Here is a 22031-nt window from a genome sequence, read left to right on the forward strand (position 1 = left end):
GTGAAGGGGCCTGGAGAACAGTGGTCTGTGTGCTAGCCGGGCTAGCCGGTCTCCATTCCTATTTCACTGTAGACTTTCACAGGCATCATCTCATTTGATATAAAAACACTATAGTCTACTTATAAAAGGGGACATTGGGAACAATGGACGTTAACTCTTGTTCTATGTCACTCAAATCAGCCAGAGCCAGGGCCAGGATGAGAGCCCAGATGTCCTGAGTCCCAGGCCAGCACAAGGAAGACATTTAGATGGGGGAACACTTGAGATCAACATGCTAAAGCAGTCACACGTCCTTAGGAAAGTATGCTTAGGAAATCTTCGCCAGGCTTGCAATTTGCTATTCGGTATGCATATGTGTGGGATGCTGGCAGGAACGGAGCCTGTGGAAAGGGGACAGGCTGCCCACTCAGGAGCCGGCTGCCCCTCTGGTTGCTGGTAACTGAGAGTGGGCAGCCCTGGCTCCAACTTGCTCCAATTTCATTAAATCAGCAAGGCACCCCAGGAGGAGAAAAGGGACCGTTTCAGTCACATCTGCAGGGAGCTACTCTGGACAGATATTCGGTCACCATGGAAACCCATGGTTGGAAACTGCTTCGATTTCAAGAAAATAGCTACAAACAATAATAAGCACGAATGAAAAATGTAGCTGTTACTTCAAGACTGTACTTGGGATTCTGTTGGCTTTGGAGGTTGGGGCTGCGGCTCAGACCCACGCATCATGGCAGCCCAGCCCTCCTCAACCATCCAGTCTTCTCGATATGACTGCTAGTGAGGCATCAACCAGCAAAGCCAATGGCTGAAATGCAGGAGGAAGGAGGAGGTGTGCCTTGTATAAAACCAAACTCTAGCTGGGCTGGCCACAGGACAGGGGGGAGCCATGGGGAGGGACAGGGCCGTGTGACCTCATGGCCTGCGATTTTTTTTTCTCTTAGCCGGGGCTCAAAATTCACAGAGCCTAGGAAGAAACCTGGCAGCAGGAATGGGAACCGAGCAGGCAATCTTTGCTTGGTTCTGTTTTCAGGAACCAGCAGATTACAAGGACCACGAAGACGCTTTGGTCCAGCTTCTCCTGGGGTCAGGTTCCTGTCAGGTGATTCCTGAGTGTGCCTAACCTCCTCAAACCCAGCTCCTGTGGCCTCCTGTCACAGGTGAATGAGATGACTGGCAATGGGGACCTCGACGGTCCCTCAGAGACCGCTCTATCTGTCCTGATCTCTGCTCTCTGGAGCAGCAAGGAAAACAGGGGTGAAAGAAGACACACACTGGTGCTTCCCTGACAACACAATCTTCACTGACGGATAAGCACACTCAAGGTCCAAAAATAGGCTCACCTACCCATGACCACCCAAGGGAGAAGGTAGCTAGGTCAGGATGAGCGCTGCTACCAAACCTCCCCACCACGGGTGCGGGCGTGTCACTGTGTCCTTGGTACCCAAGTCCTGCACCCATGTCCCACAACTGGGGTCTGGGGAACCCTTTAACAACCCACGGGCCATTCTCAATATACACTCACGTCAGAGCTGACAGGGTCCACTGTGAGAAACAGAACTCCCCTGGAGAGGCAGGGGGGCCCAGCGGCTGGGGAGAGGCCGAGGAGCCTCATACAAGGCGTTTTTGGAACTGCCTGGAGTTTGGATTAGCTCCTAGGGTAAGGCTTTAACAAGTGGCCATGGAATCTTGGGAGTAGATCATACACAGAACTTCACAGCAACATGAAAGTCACAAAAAGTGCCAACCATCCCTTCCAGATTTTACCCCAATCAATTCAGACTCTGATGGGAGGGAAACGACTCACACCTACATACAAGACACACACCGATGTCTCTCACAGCAGAGCTGCCAGGAAACCACCTCCGAGAGAAGCAGCATCAGCCACAGCTGGCAGGGAGGGGGAGGGGGACTCGAGGGGAGGTTGCGGGAGGGGAGGGCGGCTTACCAGGCTGTGCATGATGCAAACACCATCCGGGTTCACGGTGAGTGCTTCCTTGTACAGCTGCTTGGCCTCTTCAAAGCTGCCCTTCACCTCAGCCAGCCGGCCTCGCATGTAGAGCACCGAGTGAGAGGTGGGGAAGAGGCCAGCAGCCTCCTGGATGCAGAAACCTGCTTCCTTGAGTTGTCTCTGCTCCATGAACAGCTCAGCTGTGGAAAGAGAGGGGTGAAGTGTGAGCAGGGGGACGCCATGGGCAGCGGGCCCAGCCCTCGTTCTTGAACCAACAAGGCTGACAGAAGAAGCCACAGAGTCACAGCCCAGGGCCTTGCTGTGATGCTCAAGGGTGACAGCGGGCACTGTCAGTCCCGTTTCAGTCACACGAACTGCTTTAGTGAATGCCACAGAAACTCTGGAGAATGTACTTTCACCACCCCACATTAGAACCCCAGGACGGCAGAAGGAGTGAGAAACTGACAGGGCCACAGTGTGTGCCAGGCTGCCCCACTTCAGACCCGGCGGGTGGCGGTGGGGAATGGAGTGGCCCAGCGTTGAATGCTAGCATGTCTTTGACATGTTTCGATGTCTGTCTGCTTCTCTGGGCGGACGGCAGCAGGGAAACAGACCAGGTGACTTCCCCAGAGGTCTCTCAGTCCCGAAGCACAATAACTGAGAGGTTTACTAGGCCCTGGCAGGCTCCGGATGAAGTGGGAGTGTGTCTGAAGCCCAAGAGGACCCAAGCACTGGCAGGGATGGAGGCAGAGTTCTGGGGCCTCTGCTGAGGCCCACAAAGTGAAGATCAAGAGGTAACAGTGACATAGGTAAAACCTGTATTTAGGGAGGCCGCCTTGGGCAAACCCAACTTCACAAGCTATTTTGTCTCATTCTGACAAGCAGCCTTAGAGGGAGGCACGTGTAATTAGGATCTTCCCTCTGTTTAGTTAAGCTGAGGAGGGGAGAAAGGACAACCATAAAACTGGCCTCCCCTCCCCCACAGCTACACACACACACACACACACACACACACACACACACACACGCACACGCACACATACACACACCACACACATGCACACACACACACACCACACACCACACACACACACACACACACATACACACGCCCACACACACACATACACACACACACACACACAGACACACACATGCACACACACACACATGCATACATACACACACACACACACACACACCACACACAGACACACACACTCACACATGCACACACACACACCACACAGACACACACATGCACACACACACGCACGCGCACACACACACACACTCACACACACACACCACACAGACACACACATGAACACACACACATGCACGCATACACACACACGCACACTCACACACACACACACACACACACACACACACACACGCTCACACACACACACACACACATAAAGCACACACACGCACACACACACACACACACTCACGACACACACCACACACAGACACACACATGCACACACACACACACATGCATACACACACGCATACACACACGCACACCCCTTTTGGCCAGGAGGCAGCACCAGATTATCCCGAGATGCAGATCTGTGGGAAAAGGCGCAGTTTCTCTCATCTCCGGGCAGCCCACAGAACTGCGCACTTCAACCCCACACTGCACAGGCGCTCGCCCACCACAGACACTTTTAGAAATCTGCTCACTGGCCCGCTCTGCCTTTCTCTCCAAGCTGCCCCCAGAGCTCGGCTGCCCCCTCCCGGAGCTGGTGCCCATGCGGAAGTCACAGAAGGATGGTAACACAGCAGATGGGGCGCGCGGGAGGCCAGCAGAGTCTGGCTTGTGACTCTGCCAAGAGCTTTTCCTAGCACGGGTTGAACGCTGAGGTTACACCAGTTCAGAGCATGTCTGGGGTGGGGAAGGTAACAGACATTTCCAATGGAAACTCCCAGAAAGAGGTGGACAGACCTGACTCTGGCATCCCTGTCAGGAAGGCCTTGGCTGAGGTGCAGAGCAGCAGGGCTTCTTAGCAGGAATGCTACCTAACACTCACTGTGTGATCCAAGCAGCCCGCCTCATCCAGAACATTCCAGAGAGGTCTTGAGCACTTTCATTCAACAGTGATAAGAAGCTGGATAATCTGAGAAGGAAAACCAGGGGAACCAAACTCCCACACTATGGCTACATAGACACTCAAGGGTCCTATCCTTAGAGACAGAGTAACACCAGAGAGGGCATCTGAGCTGGGCCTCACAGGGCGGGGCTGGCCATCGGTCATGCATTTGGCTGAATCCCTATCAGCTCTTGTTATCTCCTGCCGAGCAGCCTCTGGGGCCTTTGAACAGGCTGTATTCATAGCTGTGTACACTGTGCAACCACTCAACACTGACCACATGTCCCCATCACCCGTAAGGAAAGTAAAGGAGGGAAGCGACGGCCACCAAAACACTAAACACCCGAGAGGGCAGGGAGACCACAGGCACCATTTCTGGGTGTCACAGGTACAGTGTGGGCCGGGTCAGTGCTATGGTGGTCAGGAAGGTTTTCCTGGTGGAGACCACATTTAAGCAGGCAGAGAGAAGAGAGGCCGGGCTGGACCCCTGGGGTACGCTAGACAGTGCAGTCAGTGTGAGGCTTGGTGCAGGGAGACGCCCACACCACACACATGCCACCTGTGGTGGTGGTTCTCTGTGGACAGGGGCTCTGAGGATCCAGGGTCAGACTCACGGTGCCTAGATCTTCCTCACTCAGTAGCCCAGCCAGACTGGGTCCGTTTGGCCCTGTCATGGCTCATTAAGCTGTTTACGACTTGTTGCCCTGTCCTCCAAGTCCCCAGGAGACTGTCCCTGGTCCCTGCCTTGGGGACTCCTCAGTGTGTTCACCACAACAGATTTCAATTAGAGGGAGTGCTAGGGGCCCTGGCGCTCTCTGAGGCCCTGAGCCCAGTTGAGAAGCTACTCAAAAAGGGACACTCACTCCGTGAGAAGTGGGCTACCCTGCTCTCTGCTGGGTCTCTTTACTATTTAGGCAGGAAGCCAGATGACACAGTCCAGAGTCAGAGAGGCAGGTCTCCTGAGGGCTCTGGCCATGCTGCGAACATCCCCTCACACACAGGTCCAGTGTCCTTGGCAAGGCCTCAGATGTGACAACAGCCACATGGGTTCTGGGGGCTTCAGTGCACCATGTTCCAGGACCTCAGTGCCTGTGGGCAGGTGCCCCAGCTACTGCCTGCTGTTTTACCAAACATGGTGTTCTTAGCCAGCCAGCCAGCCAGCCAGCCGCAGCTGCGGCAGGAGCCTGGTGGCATGGTGCCCACCACTGCCTGCATCCTCTTCCTGCAGGCTTTGCTGCCACCACTGCCCACACCCATGTGCTCCCTTGGCTATCACTATGAGACGGGCTTATCTGGGGCAGCTCGCACACCTCCCTGCTTCCCTCCTCCCCCAGCTCTTCCCACTCTGCTTTTGTCTCATCATCCGTCCTCCCTGCCTGCCTCTTAACCTCCTCTTCATCCTGTTTCTGGTTTCCCTCCTCTCAGCTCCAAGGCTCTCTCTCTGCTCCCTCCCTCCCTCTGCTTTCTCTCCACGGGGCACAAATGGAAAACATCTGCTCCCTGGAGCCTTGCAAGGGTCCCTCAGAGCTGGTTCCAGGGCCCTGCCATTCCTGCCAAAACCAGGGTTCTAGGCTCAGGCTGGTGTCTTGGTGGCTGAGTTAACTCTCATTTAACTCCCATTGCCACACTCGTGTGCAGCAGTGAGGGTCCTGGCCTTCCAGGAGCTCAGGGCCTTCCTGGGTCAGAGATCCTGCTTGAAGGGGCTCGAGACCCCACATGAACAACAATGCCAAGCAACCAGAGCTTCCAGGGACTAAGCCACTACCCAAAGACTATACATGGACTGACCCTGGACTCTGACCTCATGGGTAGCAATGAATATCCTAGTAAGAGCACCAGTGGAAGGGGAAGCCCTGGGTCCTGCCAAGACTGAACCCCCAGTGAACGTGATTGTTGCGGGGAGGGCGGCAATGGCGGGAGGATGGGGAGGGGAACACCCATAAAGAAGGGGAGGGATTAGGGGGATGTTTGCCCGGAAACCGGGAAAGGGAATAACACTCGAAATGTAAAAAAGAAATACTCAAGTTAATAAAGAAAAAAAAAAAAAGAGTTCAGAAAAACAAGAAGCCGTACAAGGCCTGGAGACAGGAGAGGAAACAAGGGTTCTCAACGGATGGGTACCAACCCCTTTGAAAGTTGAACAATCCCTTCCATGGGGTCCTGTATCAGATGTCCTACAAATCACAACAGTAGCAAAACTACAGTTATGAAGTAGTAATGAAATAACTCTATGGTTAGGGGTCGCCACAACATGAGGATCTCCATCAAAGGGTCACAGGATCACCGAGGTTGAGAACCACTGGTCTAAAAGGACTCTCCCCTGGCTGGCCTCGACCACTACAGTGAGGACAGTTTTCCATCTCAAAGGAGGTCAGCATGGCTCCCACAAAGAAGACCCTGAGGAGGTAGGCTGCTCAGATTAAAGGTAGAAAGAAATGTGCAAGAAGGGTAGAAAAAGGTCAGAGGTCACAGAGAAGAGCATGCCCTTCCAGCACTGAGTCCCAGACAGCAAGGCAGGGGCGGGGCGGGTGGTCAGGGCCCAGGACCCCACTAATCCTGACTCTAGAGGGGGAGCAAGTGAAGAGGTCTTCCAAGGCACTGAAGCCGGGAGGTGCAAGAGCCAAGGAAGACGTACACAGAACGAAGAGGAAGGAAGCAGAGGTCACAGGAGCAGGCGGCTTCTGTAGCCCTTTCTACCCTGTGCTCTCTGCCTGGCCCTGACCCAAAAGGCAGGGTGCCTTCTAAGAGCCAATTCAGACACAGACCCAGGTGGCATGACTGAGTGGGGGCAGGAGACCAGGTCAGCCTCAAACAGAGAGAGCCTAGAGCTGCTTAGGAGTCAGGCAGGGAAAGTTTGTGTCCACACCCCTCGCGCTGGTACTCAGAGATGAGATAAAGTAGTGCAAAGGTGTGCGTGTGTGTCTGTGTGTGTTTATGTGTGTCCCTGTGTGTGTGTGCGTGTGTCTCTGTGTGTATGTGTATGTATGTGTGTGTGTGTGTATCTGTGTGTGTATGTGTCTGTGTGTCTGTGTGTGTGTATGTGTGTAGGTGTGTGTCTGTGTGTGTGTGTGTGTGTGTCTGTGTGTGTGTGTGTGTGTGTGTGTGTGTGTGTGTGTGTGTGTAGGTGTGTGTCTGTGTGTGTGTGTGTGTGTGTGTGTGTGTGTGTGTGTGTGTGTGTGTGTGTGTGTGTGTGTGTGTCTCTCTGTGTGTGTGTGTGTCTCTGTGTGTTTCTGTGTTTGTGTATCTGTGTGTGTGTCTGTGTGTATCTCTGTGTGTGTGTGTGTGTGTGTGTGTGTGTCTGTGTGTGTGTGTCTGTGTGTGTGTCTGTGTGTGTTTGTGTGTGTCTCTGTGTGTGTCTGTGTGTGTGTGTGTGTTCGTTTGTGTGTGTGTGTGTGTGTGGGTACCTCCTCCTGTGTGTGTATGTGTGTGTGTGGGTGTGTGTGTGTGTGTGTGTGTGTGTGTGTGTGTGTGTGTGTGTGTGTGTGTGTGTGTGTGTGTGTGTGTGTGTGTGTGTGTGTGTGTGTGTGTGTGTGTGTGTGTGTGTGTGTGTGTGTGTGTGTGTGTGTGTGTGTGTGTGTGTGTGTGTGTGTGTGTGTGTGTGTGGGTGTGTGTCTGTGTGTATTTGTGTGTGTCTCTGTGTGTGTTTGTGTGTGTCTCTGTGTGTGTGTGTGTGTATGTGTTGTTCTGGAATGTCCCTCTTCACACTGCAGATTCTGGAACACCCATGGGTCTGGTGGCAGGATTCCTTCTCATGGACTCACTACCCAGGCAGCAAGGTCTATACCACTAACCTCAGTGCAAACTCTCCCTGGGGCTGGAGGCTTGAGGGAGAGAAAGAGTAAGTCTGGACAGAAGGACGTGGCTTTCCCAGCCAGAGTTGTCTCACAGTGGAAGCTATTTGGCCAGATTGGGCTGCAATTTATCACTAACCGAACTCGGGTGGTTAGCTCCCCTGGGAACAAGGAAGGGTCCTCCTGTGTCCTGTGCACTCACAGCATCTTTCAGGATCATTAGTATTGTCACTGGGGAGCCACTGGGGGATGCCAATCACTACATGCTCAGCCTGGGTCAGGTGGGGCAGTTGGGAGAAGACCTCGGTGGCCAGGTCCTGGCAGATTTTCCCCTCACAAGTAAGTACTCAGTAGATGCTGGTGAAGATGGCAGCCATGGGAGAGAGGATACAAACCGGTCCCAACTGACCGGCAAGGGGAGACCTAGGGGACATGGGTAAGGCATAGGGACGTGCAGGATGATGCCGGGGCCCATTGTAGTTAGGGGCAGTCAAATAATGAAGCCCTGGCCATGAACCACGAGGTAAGGGGATGTGTGCAAACTCTAGTCCTTACAGTAAGAGGGAGGGTGCTTCCCCTCCATGTTTACCTCCTGCCTCAGAATGTGAATGTTGCAAGAGGCCACTGTGAGCCACACAGACAGGCAACACCCTAGAGAGGGCAGAGCGTCTCCCGAGGTGCTGTTTCTGCACTGCTGAAACAAGCTTCTGCCCTGTATAAGACACTGCCATTTTGGATCTGTAACCGCACGTCCAAGCACAAACTCAAGACATCAGTAAAACAAGAGGCCTAGGGGGCTCATGGGCACAGTTCTTGAAGCTGGTGCCAGCCCCAGCATGGGTGTGGTTTTCTGCCCCAGGCTGTCATGTCTCTCAGGAAGCTGGTGTGGCTCCAGAGCTCCCTGAGGGAGCAGAAGCACCTCTGCTTCCTACGCCTGTACGACCTCTGGTACCCCTTTTCTTACCATGCAGTGCCCTCTCCCCCAGCCCCTCACACAGTAACGAAGGCCTGACGCGTTAAGTGGGGCAGTACTTGCTTTAGTACAACACTGGCCTGACCGGGCTTTCTGTGAATCTCGGTCCAGTGTTTTTTCTCCACATTTGGAGAAGAGAGCAAAAACAGCGGGCGCAGGCTGCACACTGATGTGTCCACATGTGGAAGCGTGCCAGGAGTAACCTTGGGTCTCACTAGTGAGCATTCCAACTCTGGCTTGCTAAGACCACCTATCCAGGGAACTCTATACCCCATTATAGCCCGCCCCTGTGAGGACGGGGTGAAAGTGAGACTAACCCAGAGACAACAGGGCCCAGATGTGGCAGATTTGGACCACGGCAGAGCGGCCTGCAGAGGTTCGGGTCTCTCATCTTCCCCTCTTCTGCCAAAGACATTTTATTCTACTGTTATTTTTTTATTTTCTTTTCCCTAGAATCCACCACACCACTGTCAGTTGTCAAGCACTTTTCAGCGAGTCATTTGTTGACATGACTGTGCCAAGCACAGTCTGTGGGTGTCTCACAGCCTCTGACCCCCAAGTCATGGACTGCCTGCGGAGTACCCGCTGTGTGCCTACGAATTGCTTCCACCTGAGTCATTTCAGACTGGGGCCAGCCAGTTTGTCAGGCAGCATGGGACTCTAATCTGGGTGACCTAAGCCAGGGCTTCTGGGAAACCTATCCCTCCGGCAGTCATTTGCTTGTGGGAACAGTGCTGGCTGTTGATCAAAAGGTACGGCACCTGGACACCTGTCCCCATGTCATTAGCCCTCGGGACTATTTTATCCACACAGCCTCTCCTGACCAAGGATTCTCCCCGCTGGGCAGAGAAGGAAACCTAAAGCCAGGAAGGTAATTCAAGCAGAAACCTCAGAGACAGGGAGGTGGGTGGTTTTGTTTTTCTGAAGCCTCTCCACTCTGAAGATCCTGGGACACCAGGACAAGTGTCTAAGTTCTGAACACAAACCTCTGAGGCTAGGGCGCGCTTAAAGAGGGGAGAGAGGAAAGAGAGAGAGTTGGGAAACAGTAGAACTATAGAACGCAAGGGTGTAAGCCTGTGTAAGCCTCACCAGACATCCCTACCTCCTTCATCCTTGAGGACAGGGAAGGATCTGGGCACCTGGTAGCTTCAGCCACACAGGCGAGCATCCACTCCCCGGCTGGATCAGGGGACACTCACCAGCCTGAAGCCAGATCTGTTCCAGTGTGGTCCACAGCTGCATGGGGCCCTGCTTTAGGACCGAGGTCGTTATGGTTAGCTCTGACATGGCCTCCTCCAGCCTTGAGGCTGCAATCGATGATGCCCGCCTAGAACCTGCAGAACAAGAGGGCACGGGGTGAGCGGAAGGCAGGCTGTCCCATGCTGCTGTCCCAGGAGCAGTCCATGCCCAGCCAGCATCCAGACAGGGCATCCACGGCCGAGCAGGGCAGTGGCCAAAAACAAAACAAAACAACAAAAGCAAAAACCAACAAAGCACAAAACCCGCTCCCAGACCCACCGTCGAGGGCGTTCCGCCCGCCCCTCTCTACAGCTGGGCAATTGAGCTTTTTAAGGGGTAATTTAGAAAAATCCCACTGAGAATCTATTCCCCGAGAAAATGATCACAGCGTCAGCAAGGGAGCTCATTTGACTCCACCTTTACTATGGAAAATAGAAAGTTACCTAAATGCTCAACAATAGGGGCCAGTTAAAGAGGAAGTGTAGTCACACAAGGCTCTGAACACACTGCAGCCACGTACTCATGTGCTTCCCCGTGTGCTGGCGAATGCAGAACGGCTCGCACAGAACACGCACCTCTCCTTGGGTGGGAAATTGAGGGACAATTTTTTTCTTCTTTTGTGATTTTGACTTTCATAGCACACACTTTCACGTGTGTTAAGACCCCACTTATTTGAAGCTGCGAAGCAAAAGATAATTGGGCGATAGCTCGGGGCTAACCCATGCCTTCGGAGAACCTCTCCTGCTGTGGCTGTGGGCTGTACGGACCCTGCTCCGGATACGGAAGCTGCTGACATTTAAAATTCCCATGCAGGTGAAACACGAACACCTTCTCTTTCTCATAGGCAATGAAGGCGCCAATAAACTCAGGAGGCCTCAGGACAAACCACAGACGACTTCCGCTTATGAGACAAGAACACATGAAGCCCTAACAACTCTTCCCAATTGCAAGGGAACCCGTGCCCTTCCTGGGGTTCCTTCTCTGAGTACCCTCGCCATGCGTCTCTGGAGTCCCTTGAACAGCAAAGCGCAGCTTGACTCACGTCCCGGAAGTGCGGGGATAAAAGAGCGGTTTTACCAAGTCCAACTCCACTTCCATTTCCACTCTGACTAACTTCTTTGTGTCTCTGAGGACTGCGTTGTGGCTGAAGCAGGCCCTGGCCTTAAAGGTGTATGCACGCCTGTAAGTCTTGAATTCATTTGATTTTCACCAGCCTTGGGCTTCCAGATGAGGTTTTTCAGGAAACCTGGCTTCAAACTGAAATGATGTCAGCCCATTCCCTTCTGCCTGTTGCCCGCGCCGGACACTAGGTAGACTCCAGCCTCTGGCTTTGGTCTAAGGGGCAGCAGACCTCTGCCCACACCAACTTCCTGCCCCATTCTCCCCTCTTCATTATGCCTAAGAGGTAGGGACCTTCTTTCTGCTGCCCACAACGGGTGACCACCACCCATCTGTGGGCCAACTGCTAGCTCCACCCAGAGTCAAGACCAACCCTGATCTTACCAGAGTCTGCATCATGGGCGTCCGGAAGAGTCAGGTGAATCCCGTTTTGTTTCTTCACTGCGAGGCCTTCAAAGCTGCCATCCTTTTCCAGGCCCCTGGAAGGCAAAGCGGGCAGGGCTCCATGAAGCAGCAAAGCCAGCGGGGAGCCAAGCTAGAACAGCAGGGAAGGACGGGGACAAGCAGAAGGGCAGACCAGCATGGTCCTGTACCGCTCAGGCTGACACAGAAACCCTCCTCAGTGCCGATGCCCTCCTTGAAGGCACTGTGGGATGGCTTCTACGGACAGCCAGGGTGAAGGTCCAGCTGCTGCCCTCTGCAAAGGAATCCTGACTGCCAGAAGGCCTCAAAGGAACCCTGCTGAGAGCTTTCTTTTTGCTCAGAGTAGGAGATGGGTGGGGAGGGGCAGGAAGGAGACCCTTACTCAGAAAGGCAGTAGCTGTTACTCTCTTGGCTGGCCCTTTCCCACTGCCAAGGAAGCCAGCTGCACTTGGCACGGGCTGGGAAAACTCAGGAGGGCCAGAAGGTGTCTTCTCTTCGGAGGTATACCAAGATGCTGGCTCCATAGATGCTCCCTCAGCCCAGGGTATCTTTGCTGTCCTAACTCACATTGGCCCTGGCTTGGTTTGTCAGGATGACGACCAGCAACAAGGCAACTACTGACTGGCACCTGCACAGGAGCCTGCTTCAGGCTCACTTCCGTCCAGGCACCCAACATATTTATTCTCAAGAGAGATCTTCTCTAACAACACGGAGACAGCCCATCCTGGGACGCTGCATAGCTAAGGTTAGGAGTCCAATGTTACTTTGAAGATCCCTGCACTGGAGGGGAGACGGGCCAAGCTACGCAAGTCATCAAGACTATTATGGGGACCTCTGAGTGGCTTCTGGGTGGCTTCATGAAGGAGGGACTGGGGGCGACGAGGACATCAGTGTGGTTTGAACAGAACCCAGAGGTGTTGGGTGGGGTTGTGCAGGCTGGCTAGGGTGGGTGGGCAGGCCAGATCCTCAGACTGTAGATTTCAGTCTTAGCTTATGATGGCCCAAAATAAGATTTTTACAAGCACTGGGTGTGGTTTTCGGCTCGAGGTTTCAAAAAAAAAAAAAGCCTTTCCTATCTCCTGGGGCAGCCAGGAGGAACTGGATCCAGGCTTGTGAGGCAAGGAGCAGCCGGGCTGAGCTCTGCTGAGTGCTGGGGTGAGAGAGAGCCCAAGCAGCCTCTCCAGACAGAATGGAGTATGTGTGTGTGAGCATGTGTGTGTGAGTGTGTGCGCGCGTGTGTGCGTGAATGCGCGTGTGTGTGTGTGTGCGTGAGTGCGTGTGCGTGTGCGTGAGTGCGTGTGTGTATGTGTGCGCGTGTGTGCGTGTGCGTGTGTGTGCGTGAGTGTGTGCGTGTGCGTGGGTGCATGTGTGTGAGCGTGTGTGCGCGAGTGCATGTGTGTGCGCGTGTGTGCGGGAGAGCGTGTGCGTGTGCGCGCGCGTGTGTGCGTGAGTGCGTGTGTGTCTGCGTGAGTGCGTGCGCGTGTGTGTGCGCGTGTGTGCGTGAGTGCGCGTGTGTGCGTGAGTGCGTGTGTGTGTGTGTGTGAGTGCGTGTGTGTGTGTGTGTGCGTGTGTGGGTGTGTGCGTGTGTGAGTGCGTGTGCGTGCGCGTGCGTGCATGTGTGTGTGTGTGTGCATGTGTGTGTGCGTGAGTGCGTGTGTGTGCGCGCGTGTGTGCGTGAGTGCGTGAGTGCGTGTGTGTGCGTGTGTGTGTGAGTGTGTGTATGTGTGTGTGTGTGTGTGTGCGTGTGTGTGTGTGTGTGTGAGTGTGTGTGCGTGTGTGTGCGTGAGTGTGTGTGTGTATGTGTGTGTGTGTGTGTGTGTCTGTGTGTCTGTTTGTGTATGTGGATGGTGGGTGTGTGTGCGTGCGTGTGCGTGCGTGAGTGTGTGTGTGCGTGAGTGCGTGTGTGTGCGTGAGTGCACGCGTGCGTGTGTGTGCGTGAGTGCGCGTGTGTCAGTGCGTGTGCGTGAGTGTGCGTGAGTGCGTGTGTGTGTGCGCGTGTGTGCGTGAGTGCGTGTGCGTGTGTGTGAGTGCGTGTATGTGTGTGTGCGTGGGTGCGCGCGTGTGTGCGTGAGTGCGCGCGCGTGTGTGTGTGTGTGTGTGTGTGTGTGTGTGTGTGTTGACGTGGGACGTCAGCTCAATTGCCCCAGCCCCTAGAACACCTGGTAGTCCACAGCTGCCCCGAGTCAAAGCTACCCCTCTTTGGGGCCCTGTCTAGACTGACCACTTGGATGTGCAGCCCACCTGCCAGACAGATAGGGCAGCAGCTCCAAGGAAACTCCTGTGCAAACTGGGCCAGTGTGTGCACCTACTCCAGCCGCTCCAACCAAAGGGCTGGAAAGCAAAATGCATTGAATGCCAATACCAAGGATGATCCTTGGCCTTCCCGTGCCCACCGCCAGGGAGTGTTTCTACTCCCTCTGTGAAAAATGCACCACACACAGCTTTCCAGAAGTTTCTACCCACTCTGGAATCTCCCAGGCCAACTGGCCTGCAAGGAGAGGGCTGACCCTCAGGTTTGTCCACTCCATCCTACTTTCCTGGGCCTCCCCTGACTTCACCAGGAGAGAGGGCTCTCGAAGGCGGCAGTTCTCAGCTTGTGGGTCCCACAACAGACAAGTGACTGGCACGTTAGATAAGGGCTGAGTGAGTCTCTGGTAACGGAGAAGACGCACGCAACTGGTGCAGGACCAGACGTAAGCAAGAAGCACAGGAGCTCTCTCAGATGCCGTCTTCTAACCGGGTCTCTGTGGGGTTCTAGAGTTCTGCCTGCCAGGGGCTTCAAACTGAACTGCGAACAAGAAGCCCTGAACATTGAGTTCCACATCTCCGTTCAAACCGCCAACCACATTCTGTGGGTACTGTGGCCTTTCAGGCAGCCACCACCTGCCAACTCTGCCCACTGCCCCGAGCAACCCAGAGGCAATGACAGCCACTTACCCCAGCTGAGAGAAGTTGTACAGGGCCTGCCACAGTCGCAGCATTTGCCTACAAGTCACGAGGGCTTCCTCCGGGCCTTTCAGCACCTGCTCCAGCTTCACCTTGGTGAACATCAGGCTATGGGAAGGAGAGCTCAGTCAGCAGGCCCTGGCGAGGCTTCCCTCCCAGCGCGGCCGGGGGGACTCCACACCGCCTGCTCACCTTCACAGCCCCCAGAAGGCACAGCCTCCACCACACCAATCAGATGCTAGCTTTTCCTCCGTGCCTCAGTTTCCCCTCATCTTCATAGCCAAACAGTGAGATACCTTTTAGTGTTTGCCGGCGCCTGCCTCACTCACCCACCCGCCTTGACCACACAGTTACCTCACCCACTTCTTACGGTAGTCAACTGTGCCCCAGCTCTGACCAACTGGCGCAGTCTGCCCCTTTACCAGCTCAGCTAAGTAACATCTTGAGTCCTAACACATGGCCAGGATTTATACTTCTGTGCCCCAGAGGGCACAGGATCAAGCCTCAAAGAGCCACAGTTGGAAAGTAGTCTTTTATTGTGTCTCATCTTGCATGTATGTCTGGGCCATATTCCTGTAGTCAGAAGACGGCTTTCAATCAATACCCTGAACACATCAGCAGAGGCCAAAGCATTTAACCCAGATCATTAGCACTCTTGTTCACTAAAGGACTAGGGAGGGCTGGGAAGCCTTGCCGTGTTAAGTGATGCCTTCTCTTGTTAGGGAGTCTACCTTTGCCGGAAGAGGAGGACCAGGCAGCATGGAAGTATCACGGCACATTGGTGTTTAGAGATCAACACACTGGCAATATATTTTATACACCAGCTACCTGGACAACCTTTGAGCCTCTGTGACCCATACAAGGCTGCGGCCCAGTTCTAGAGTGGTCAGCAAGCACGGAGGCCCTCTGATCCACCTCACCGCTGCCAAGGGAATCAGTGAGTGCGACCATTGGGCCATAAACTTGACAGCAAGCATGGCTCATGTGGCCACACAGGCCTGCTCCAGGGAGGCCGACCTGTGCTGTGAACCCCATGTGAGGTGCCCAGGCCATGAGGAGCCCAGGCTGCAGTCCGGCCCAAGAAGGTCCAGCCTTACTTTTCTCTGGACTGAAACCTGGGCCCCCAGGTCCATCCGCTGGGCCTTTTACAACTCCTTTTAAACTATGAGTTGGTAGATAATAACGAAGAGGTGAAATTTACCCTAGTGTGCTATTCAGAAGAGGGTCTGGGTTCTGAGCACACATATTTTCCCCACTCTTTCTCAACAATGCCTTTTGTGTTGCTGTGTTAGCACCTGTCCCCTCCCCCTCCACCTGCCCCCTCCCTGCCACAGCCTCCCCTCTCCACCTGCCCATCGGCCTGGACTGACGGATCTGTGGTAGGCTCTCAGGCCGCCTAGGACCGCCTAGAACTCACAGTATGGCTGGGAATGCCCCTGGGTCTCGGATCCTCCCACCTCTACCTACCATATGCTGCTGTGACTACAGGTGTGCTATGCCCTTATGAGCGAAAACTTCCAAAGAGTTTCCAATCTGAAAGCTCAGAATGTCAGTAGACAGCCTCTTAGGCCGATAGAGAAGCTTCCCCCATCCCAGTCAACCCACTGTCGTATTTTAAACATCTTCCGAATTTATGACTTTCTCTGCAAAACTATAAAATCTTTAAAACAAACAAAGCAAAACAAAAAAAAAATAAAAAAACCCCAAAAACCCCTGCTTCCATGTTGGAACATGGAATTTGGGGTAACCTAAATCTGTGCTCTGGGACCACGGTCACCCGAAATGGCTCCAGGAGAAGCTGTCTCTTATTCCCTTTAAGATGAGAGCTGTGACTTTTATGTCCGCACCCTGCTTTGTGTGATATTAGGGTCTGGAACCCCAGCCTTAGCATGCCACAAGACCACTTCTGCCACCTTTTCCGTTTTTGTTCAGTCTGGCTTTTGAGACAGGCTCCTGGCACACCTGGAACTCTCGATGTCGACTTAAGTCGAAGATGAGCACCTTGCCTCTGTGACAGGCACACCACCATGCCGAGCTCAACCTTGACTTTAAAGCCCCCTCACCCAGTCCTTCTGCAGTCTTTCTTGAACATCATGCCCACTACTCATCTTCTGCCTGTCAGGTCCTGAGGGTAGAAACTGAGCAGAACGGGGCTCAGCCAGGAGGGCGGATCTGCAGGGGACAATGGGTGTGGGTGCCTCTGCTTCCCCAGGTCCCTGCAGAGTCCAATATGCCAACGTTAGGAGGTGCCTCTGCCTTTGGGAATATGACATAGAAGATACAATTTCTGCCTTAAGGTAGCAATTAGAGTGCTATAATGTCAGCCTGACCAGAGAATCATGCGCTGTGTTTTCGGATCTGACTCCAGAGAGAGGAGGAGCAGAGTCTTGCTGGTGTGGATGACAAGGTGGGAGAGTGAAGAAACTCAGGCAGGACAGGAAGACAACAGCATTTCGAGCCAAGGGTTAGGGAGGTTTAGCCTAAGCCCACCTTCCCCTGGGTAGCCAGAGCATTGGAGTTCCCAGGGCAGCCCAGCCCCCAGCCATTGGGGATCTCCACAGACAGCCTTCTTGGTCATTGCTGCCACTGAGTCACACCCAGGTCCCCGTGTCAGAGCTAGGGTGACTGGCCAGAGGTCTCATGCGCCTGGGACAGAAAGGCTGAGCTGGATACACAGCTTCCATCAACACAGGCTGTATCCTCCCTCCCGGTGGCTGACATTCCACTAGCTTGAGTGACCTGGAGTGGAATTTCTCAACCCAACCACATCCTCTCTATGTTGGGCAAGAGCCCCAACAATCACCCCTGGGTGTGAGCCTCAGGCTGAGGGTCCTGAGGCTCCAAATTGGCTCCCGAGGAGACTTCCTTGGCTGGAAGTTGAGCACTGCCAGAGGAATCACACAACAGAGCTCGTCCTGCCTAATGTCCACACCACCAGTACCTAGGTCTCAGTGTGGCCCTCAAGGCCTTCCGGTTTGGGCTCTGCCTCCCATTCCTGCCTCTTCCCAGTGACCTCGGGCAGCTCCCCGACACTTTCCCCTTCACGAAGTAGCTCCTGCTGGGGCTCGACCTTCCCTGTTGTCACATCTCTGACACAGATGCCACCCTGCAGCTTTTCTATCTCCACGTGGCTGTAGGAAGTACACACTGCAGGCTTGTCTCAAACTCAGCGTCAGACGTAATGGTGGCGACAGGGATCCTCAGGCTTGGATCCATTTCTCACTAAGGCCTTCGTTATCCAGCCCAGATGGCGCAGGTTCAGGTGACAGGCTCTGTGGAGGAGCCGTGCGCTCCAGTGCACCGTGTCCATTCTAAAGGCGGTGTTCAGGTATCTGGCACTTTCTGACTAGGGGTTTAGGGGTTCTTCATCTCCGGGGTCAAAGGCAAAAAGTATAACTGAAATTTTTCTGTAGGACTGGAATACCAGCATCTCCTGGGCCCTGATAAAGCTTTCCCAGGAGAGGGATGGTCACCTCTGATCACTGTTGCCCTTACAGTGCACCATGAACACTGGCCTGGGGGCAGAAACGTGAATCAGAGGCCCCACCCCTGTTGAGCATGTCACAGGTTCCATACCTGTAAAACAGGAGGGAAATCACCTACTCACATACTCTCCCCAGGAGGCTGAAACCCCAGGGAAGCCATAGCTGTCCTAAACATGAGGAACAGCTGAGACCTTGGGCTGGAGAGATGGCTCAGTGGTTAGGAGCACTGACTGCTCTTCCAGAGGTCCTGAGTTCAATTCCCAGCAACCACATGGTGGCTCGCAACCATCTGTGATGGGATCCGATGCCCTCTTCTGGTGTTTCTGAAGACAGTGACAGTGTACTCGCATATATTAAATAAAGAATATTGAAGAAGAGGAAGAGAGGAGGAGACCTTATCAGACCCAGAACACCACCTTTCTAGGATAGTAGCCTAGAAGGTTCTGGAAAGTGCCCGAGCTTCCTGGCCTGCTCAGTAGTCCGTAGCCTGTGTGACAATGGGAAACCCCCTCCTTGGTTGTGATGACCCTCTTGCAAGTGTCTGGTCCTAGCAGGAAGCTAGAGTGCGGAAGGAAGCCCACTGCCTAGGAGCTCAGCTCTCCTGAGCATGGCCCAGGCTCTGGTCCCCTGGTGCACATCTGTTACCTCATCTCTACAAGAGCCCCCGCCTGTCCAAGTGTGCCTGTGCAGTTGCACAGTCGAGCCAGCCATGGGACAACGTAGGCTGTCCAGTGGCTTGAGAACAGCTATCTGTTATTCTCAGACCTGTCTTCCTGTCAGGCCCGGGTCCCTCCATGCTGGTTAAGTTTTATCTTCCAGAGCCTTCCTTCATCCTCAACAAACAGGCCCAAGTCAAAGCACAGAAGAGTTAAATCGGGAGGATTCCTCATAGCCTCTAGATGTCCCCAGGGACCAGAGCAATTTCAGGGAAGCAAGTCTTCAGGGAAGCTCCCAGGACATTCCATTCTTCCCGGCCCACTGGGCCCCACTGTGCTCTTGAGGTCCCGGGAGGGAGGCTTTTCTTGTTCTCCCTGGCTCCTTGAAGGGTGGCGGCAGGTGTGTCGCATGTACCGAAGGGGACATTATCTCTTTAAAGGACAGTAATTAGTAATTCTAGCTGGTGGCCTGCTGTGCCGTTTTAATGAAGAGTTCTATTTTTATAGAAAACATATAATTGAGTGGAAAAGCAGGGTGTGCTCTGAGTGAGGGCCACGCTGCTGTAAAGTCTAACTCCTCAGGCCAGAGCCTGAGCACAGGGAGGGCGCCCTGGCTTCCCCAGCTTGGCCTCAGAGAGCTGAGCTGACTTTGAGGACACTGGCATCCCTGCTTGGAGCCATGGAGCCTGGGCTAAGACACTTGAACTCAGAGCCCCATCCATGCCCTCATGTGTAAAACGCAAATGGTAACAGTTCCTATGGCTCCCGGGATGGGCGCTGGGAGGAGAGGATCAGTGCAGAAGTGCAACGCCCCAGGGTCTCAAGCAGGTCACAGCATCCGCTACCCGGGTATTTAATCTGGCTCGATGTCACCCTACTCCACCATTAACTTCTTCACATCAGAGCTATACGGTCAAATTATGGTGGTGTAGCAGTACAAGCTTATGCTCCAAGCACTCAGGAGGTAGAGGCTGGAGGATCGTGTTTTATTAAAAATGACACCAATAAAAAGTCCAGCCAAAATGATTAAGCAGGACCAGGGCTGTGAGATGCCCAAATCCTCCAGGTTTCCTCCCCTTCTCTTCTTTCCACCCCAGGAATCTCCTGTCCCTCCAATCTGAGGGTCCCCTGGGGTGTACAAGTGTCCAGCCTCACACCCCTCCACTGGGGCAGCAGGCAGAGAAGAGGCTCAAGTCTCTGCCATAGAGAGACCTTCAAACCCAATAATGCATGGGGGAGTCTGGCCTCGTCTGCAGTGCAGTGGTTTAGGTCCGAGAGCAGAGGTGTCTCTGGGGACCCGGAAATGTGGATGCCAGAGAGACCAGGTAACTAGGAGACCCGAAAAGCAGGGATAAAGTTCTGGAGTAGGTACAGAGGTCCCCACTTCATGACAGAATAACAGGATGGGCACGGAGCCAGGGGGCAGCTGTCCTCCCTCCACCACCCACAGCACCAGCCAGTCCCTCTAGGTTCCCATTCAGTCTGCAATCATCAGGCTTCTTTCTGCAAGGAGGTCCAGACCTCATGTAGGATGCCAGGGTCATGCTAAGCGATGCAGGGCTCCCTAGGTCCTCCATATTCCACTGCTCTGGGGAAGGCAGGAGGGTGAGGGCTGATTACTCAGGCACATGCTCTGTGAGGGTGTGATTTTTACAGGGACCCTAATGGGGATGGGCTTCCTGAGAGGGGAGGCGCCACCCCTAGCTTTATTACTTTCCCTCAGACTAATCTTCAACACTCAAGGGACCCTTTTTAGCAGTTCTTAACCTTAAAGCTAATGATTTTCCCCTGGTGTAGAGGATTACTGTGACCCAAGTTCCCTAATCCTTGAAGGCTCACAATGATCCTCTGCCTCTTAATAAATTGAACTCGATCCGACTTTGAAGCTTTAAAAGGCAACAGCCCGAAAGTCTCAGCTCCTGGCCTTCAAAGGCCCTGCCCCACCTGGTGAGGAGCCCCAGCCTGGCACGCTGTGCCCTGAACGTACTCTTCCCGCCTGTGCAGTACTGACTGCCGGCTGACCCACCCCACCAGCCTCCCAATGCCGTCCTACCACAGATCACTAAACAACCCCCTAGGTAAGCTCTCCAGACTTGAACACGATCACACAACAAAGGCCTTGCAGGCTGTTCGAGAAGCTCTTAGGTAGGACAAGGGTAGGCTCTGGCCTGGTATATAGATAGCTTTAGTCTCTGTATCTGTGTTTTCCACCCAGTGTGCTAACCCTGGTGGCTTTCCACTGAGGAGACGGGCTCTTGTGGGCAGAGCACAGATAATGAAGACAGGCCTCTGTCTTGGGTCCTCTCGAGTCACACAGAACGAGACCACAGAGGCGCTCACAAGAGAGCTGAGGAGAAGAAATGCTGAATGTCAACCCGGCTCAGCCAAGGAGGAGGTGACCTTTGAGAAGGACCTGAGGGGGCCAGCGATTATGCCTGGCTTAGCACTTCCTCGGCCACATGGCCAGAGTGTCCTGGCTGCTGTCCCCACGCACTGTGGCCGCCAAGCATGTTTAATGAACCCAGCAGAGTGATAAACTATGTTTGTGTTAATACCTTTGATTCCAACCCCTCCTCAAGTGTTGGTATTTTAAGCATCCTTTTGATGTGCACAAGTCCTTAATAAGAACAATCCAATAAACACACTGGGTTTATGGCAGAAATGTTAACAGAAGTCCCGGACTCTGATCCCTTCTGCTTGGTGGGTTGCCCCTCCAGAAATGTGTCCCGTGCAACCTGATAAATAGGTGTGCATGTGAGGGGCAGGCAGATAACTCGGAGAAATGCCCTAGAGGCTCAGCTTCAGCCTCGACTGGATCTAGCTACAGTCGGGCTCCAGCTAATACCTAGTTATATCACGTCAAACATTTTCCAAAACAGCCCTGGTTTCCTGGGGCAGATGGCTGCAGCAGTGCATGTGTTGATCTGGGGCGAGCAGTGGCTTGTGGAGAGCCACATTGTTCCTACACTGGCAAAGTCCTCTGGGGCTCTGACACACATTCCCTCAAGACTTCCCAAGTCTCCTAGGGCCAGGGGGCTGGGCCAGCAGGGGCTCTCAGGAATGCCTACTGTGTCAGATAATGGGTGGGGAGGTGGCCCTGCCCACTGTGGAGCTAGGAAGAAAACACACACACTTGCTCCCGTGTCACTTGAGGGCCTTGGGTCCTCAGAGTCAGCCTGGCAGGCCTCCAGGGCTGGGCGGGGGATGACTGACAGCTTGCTTATTGGAAAGCTCCCATCCTTGGCCTAGGAACTTTGTTTGGTTTCTATAGTGACCTTCACTACAAGGTCCTGACTAAAGCTAAAGGAATGTGTTACCTAAAACCATCTCCTTACAGTGTGCACCATGGCCATTCCTC

General features: G+C 53.9%; 1 protein-coding gene across 1 annotated transcript in view; it reads right to left on the reverse strand.

The window, feature by feature from the left end:
- Positions 1 to 22031, reverse strand: part of Ttc7a (tetratricopeptide repeat domain 7A) — a 106118-nt gene that overhangs the window by 12691 nt on the left and 71396 nt on the right. The window contains exons 16-19 of the mRNA XM_032908718.1: positions 14524 to 14640; positions 11548 to 11642; positions 10005 to 10139; positions 1937 to 2139 (exon numbers count right to left, since the gene is read on the reverse strand). Coding sequence (XP_032764609.1) covers positions 1937 to 2139; positions 10005 to 10139; positions 11548 to 11642; positions 14524 to 14640 — 550 coding nt within the window. The remainder of the gene's footprint in view (positions 1 to 1936; positions 2140 to 10004; positions 10140 to 11547; positions 11643 to 14523; positions 14641 to 22031) is intronic.

This window comes from Rattus rattus, chromosome 7 (genome assembly GCF_011064425.1).
Source record: "Rattus rattus isolate New Zealand chromosome 7, Rrattus_CSIRO_v1, whole genome shotgun sequence".
NCBI classification, from domain to species: Eukaryota; Metazoa; Chordata; class Mammalia; order Rodentia; family Muridae; genus Rattus; species Rattus rattus.